This window comes from Musca vetustissima, unplaced genomic scaffold (genome assembly GCF_032173495.1).
Source record: "Musca vetustissima isolate MV318-11 ecotype Yass unplaced genomic scaffold, APGP_CSIRO_Mvet_v1 utg165993, whole genome shotgun sequence".
Classification (NCBI taxonomy): Eukaryota; Metazoa; Arthropoda; class Insecta; order Diptera; family Muscidae; genus Musca; species Musca vetustissima.
In genome coordinates, this window is record NW_026875845.1 from 1 (window position 1) to 3564 (window position 3564).

Below are 3564 nucleotides of genomic sequence, written 5' to 3' on the forward strand. Positions count from 1 at the left end.
TGAAAGTCTCCCTGCTTCAGTTCATATACAGAGTACTCCTGCTTCGTTCGTTTATACAAGAATCATCAGTCCTTTTTTGAATGACTCCCTGATCAGCTTGTGACTTCTTTATAAAAACCCTCGGATAATTCAAATTGTCTATGAAAGACTCGCCGACCCTTCAGCTCATCTATGAAAGAATCTCTGAATCTTCAGTTCGCCTCTGAGGTTTCTGCTCCTGACCCATCAGTTCGTCTAAAAAAACACTGACAATTTAGCTGGTTTATGAAAGACTCCGTGAACCTTCACCAAATCTGTTAAAAACTCCCCGACCCTTCAGCTCGTCTTTGTAAGACAACCTGGCCCAGCTTATGTATGATAGACTTCCTGAACCTGCAGCTCGTCTATAAAGTAGTCTCTAGCCTTCTATGCCGCCTATGAAAGGATCTCTGACTCTTCAGTTTCGTCTACGAAATACTCCCTGAACCTTCACCAAATCTGTTATAAACTCCTCGACCCAGTTTGTGTATGATAGACTCCCTGAACCTGCAGCTCGCCTATAAAGTAGTCTCTAACCTTCTATGCCGCCTATGAAAGGATCTCTGACTCTTCAGTTTCGTCTACGAAATACTCCCTGGCCCTTTAGCAAGTCTATAAACACTTCTGCTTATCAATGCCGACATTCTGACCCTCCCGCTTGCCCTCCTGGCCATTCAGCTGTGTATCAAAGACTCTCAGAACCTTTAGCTCGCTTCCGAGGCTTAACTGCATCTGCGAAAGACTCCTTGAGACTTCGACTCGTTTCTGAAGACTCCCTGACCCTTAATTTTTTCTATGAAACATTCCCTGACCCTTCAGCTCGTCTATGAAGGAATTTCAGAATCTTCAGTTCGCCTTTGAGGCTTTAGCTCATCTGTGAACTCCTGATTATCTATGCAGACACTCTGACCTTTCCGCTCGCCTTCCTGAACCTTCAGCTTGTTTATGAAAGACTCCCTGAACCTTCGCCTCTGATGCTTTTTACGCTTCAGCAATGCGGCCACAGTGCGACGATTTGTTTATAAAACTCTTGGATAATTCAAATTGTCTATGAAAGACTCGGCGACCCTTCAGCTCATCGATGAAAGAATATCTGAATCTTCAGTTCGCCTTTGAGGTTTCAGCTCCTGACCCATCAGTTCGTCTAAAAAAAGCTCCCAGAAGTTGCAGCTATAAGTAGCCTCTAACCTTCTAACCCGCCTATGAAAGACTCGCTGAACCTTCAGTCTATTTTACAAAATACTCCCTGGTCCTTTAGCAAGTCTATAAACACTTCTGCTTATCAATGCCAACACTCAGCTGTGTATCAAAGACTCCCAGAAGCTTTAGCTCGCTTCCGAGGCTTAATTGCATCTGCGAAAGACTCCTTGGGACTTCCTCTCGTTTCTGAACACTCCCTGACCCTTAAGTTTTTCGATGAAAAAATGAACCCTGAACCTGCAGCTATTAAGTAGTCTCTAACCTTCTAACCCGCCTTCATCTCGTTTTTGTAAATCTACCTGACACTTCAGTTAGTCTATGACGCAGGTAGTCTTCTGGTTCATTTCGTTTCAGAAATACTACCTATTTCGGCTCGTTTATGAAAGTATTATTTGTCCTCATGATGTTTCCGTCGCTTGACAGTCTCTGATACATCTTTTAATTTTCTCCCTCGTATGTAAAAGTAAGATATACACTTACCTTATAGATTAAATCCTTAAGACTACCCCGGGAATTGAAGGGCGTTACCAAACAGGCGAAATTTCCCGAACTGATATGAAGAAAGCCCAAATCGAGCACTGGATAGATATAGGGATGATGAAGAGAACCCAATAATTCCATTAGAATACCCTTTGGACTTTCATTGGGTGAGAGATCTTCGAAGGCAACACAATCCGGAGGCAGGGTTAACATGGTCATAAGGCGATCGGTGCGGACCTAAAAAATAACAATATTAATAAATATCAAAAAATCCCAAATGGTGAAACACTTACCGAAGAATCAGTTACGAGGAACCAATTTTTCCCATGCCTCGAACCGATCTCATCCAAATGGGCAATTACCTCATAACGACCATTTGATTGTTGTACCCATTCTTGGGTGGCATTGAGCGCCTTTTCTCGCTGAGCCCGCTCACGGGGCGAACGTTCAACGACACCATTGCCACTATCTAAGGCTGAGTATTGATATTTGATATTGGGTCTGTAATGGTGCAGGGGGATGAGGGATGAAAATAGAACAACACTTCATTAGAAAGGGGTATTCGGAATAATAACAAAATGTTTTTATACGTCTCGTTTATTGGTTAACTAAAATTAAATTAATTACTTGAACTTAACTAATTAACATTAACTAGTTTACTTATAGGATAGGTAATTAACTAAAAGTTAAGTATTACAAATTACAATAAAGGTTAGTTGTTAGTTAGGGAAATTAGCTCATAATTGTATATATTTTGGGTTAGTACAACGGTTAGTTAAATTTCTGAAAATTCTAGCAATAAGAAATGGTTAGTATGATGACGTCATAGAATACACTAACTAATTTATAATACACACATATTTTACGAAGACTTTGATAAAATGTTATGACATAATTAAATTTGGTAGTAGTATAGTCTTATTCTAGCAATGCTATTTGACATTTAAAGTAAAGTGATATTTACTTTTCAATGCCGAGTCGTCCTTAACACTAGAACGCCGAAGGCGGTCATTTTGACTGCTTTCCAATTTCAAGTACAACAGCAACTGTGCATTTAATAACACTTTGTTTTAAAATATGGTGACTTTTTGTACCTCATAGAATTACGTTTATTATAAAAAATTCACCAAATTTTAAAAAAGTGTCATTAAATGCACAGTTGCTTTTGTACTTGAAATTGGAAAGCAGTCAAAATGACCGCCTTCAGCGTTCTAGTGTTAAGAATCTATATAAGTGACATATAACATGAAGATGACATATGAATGAGCGACACGAACTCTAATTTCTATAAAATAGCTAAACGAAGAATGTGGATTACAGGACCTTTCCTTCTTGAAGTTTTATTTTGTATTTTTTTTATATATGTATATCAGAAATGCTCGCTCGGATCCTACTAAAGAGTAGGATCCAAGTCTCCCTGTATTTTCAGACCTCCTGAAATATATTAACATCATGCGTAGGAATGAGACCAATATTAGATATCAAAGGAATTTATAGACGTCCGGGCAATAGGAACATCTGCAATGCAATTGACTTGAAACGAATCGATGTCTGCATGATGAAATATGTCCTCAACTTGGTGCAAAGAAGCCAGCTTGGGGAAAATGGAGTAATGGAGTGATACCAAGAATACAACGAGGAACTCCATTCCATACTTAGAAGGAAAACCTCCCCTATGGAGCTTTGTTGAAGCTCCGATACGGAGGAATCATATACGATGAAGATGTACTATCATCGGAGGTACCACAGATTTGACACCGATATTGAGCCTGTATATAGCACAGCTCAATAAAACAGAAAGTGTAAATAATTTAATTGCCAGTTTGAATTTAAGGTAGTTTTAAGTTAATTTAAGTTTGGCCTGAT

The 3564-nt window shown here is 39.2% G+C and overlaps 1 protein-coding gene across 1 annotated transcript; it reads right to left on the reverse strand.

The window, feature by feature from the left end:
- Positions 1 to 1698: 1698 nt before the first annotated feature.
- LOC133338348 (slowpoke-binding protein-like) lies at positions 1699 to 2241 on the reverse strand (the record flags this gene model as incomplete). Its single annotated transcript, XM_061546525.1, has 2 exons — positions 1699 to 1935; positions 1992 to 2241. Coding segments are annotated over 2 exons (487 nt in total), but the record flags the coding sequence as incomplete, so codon positions are not given.
- Positions 2242 to 3564: the final 1323 nt, after the last annotated feature.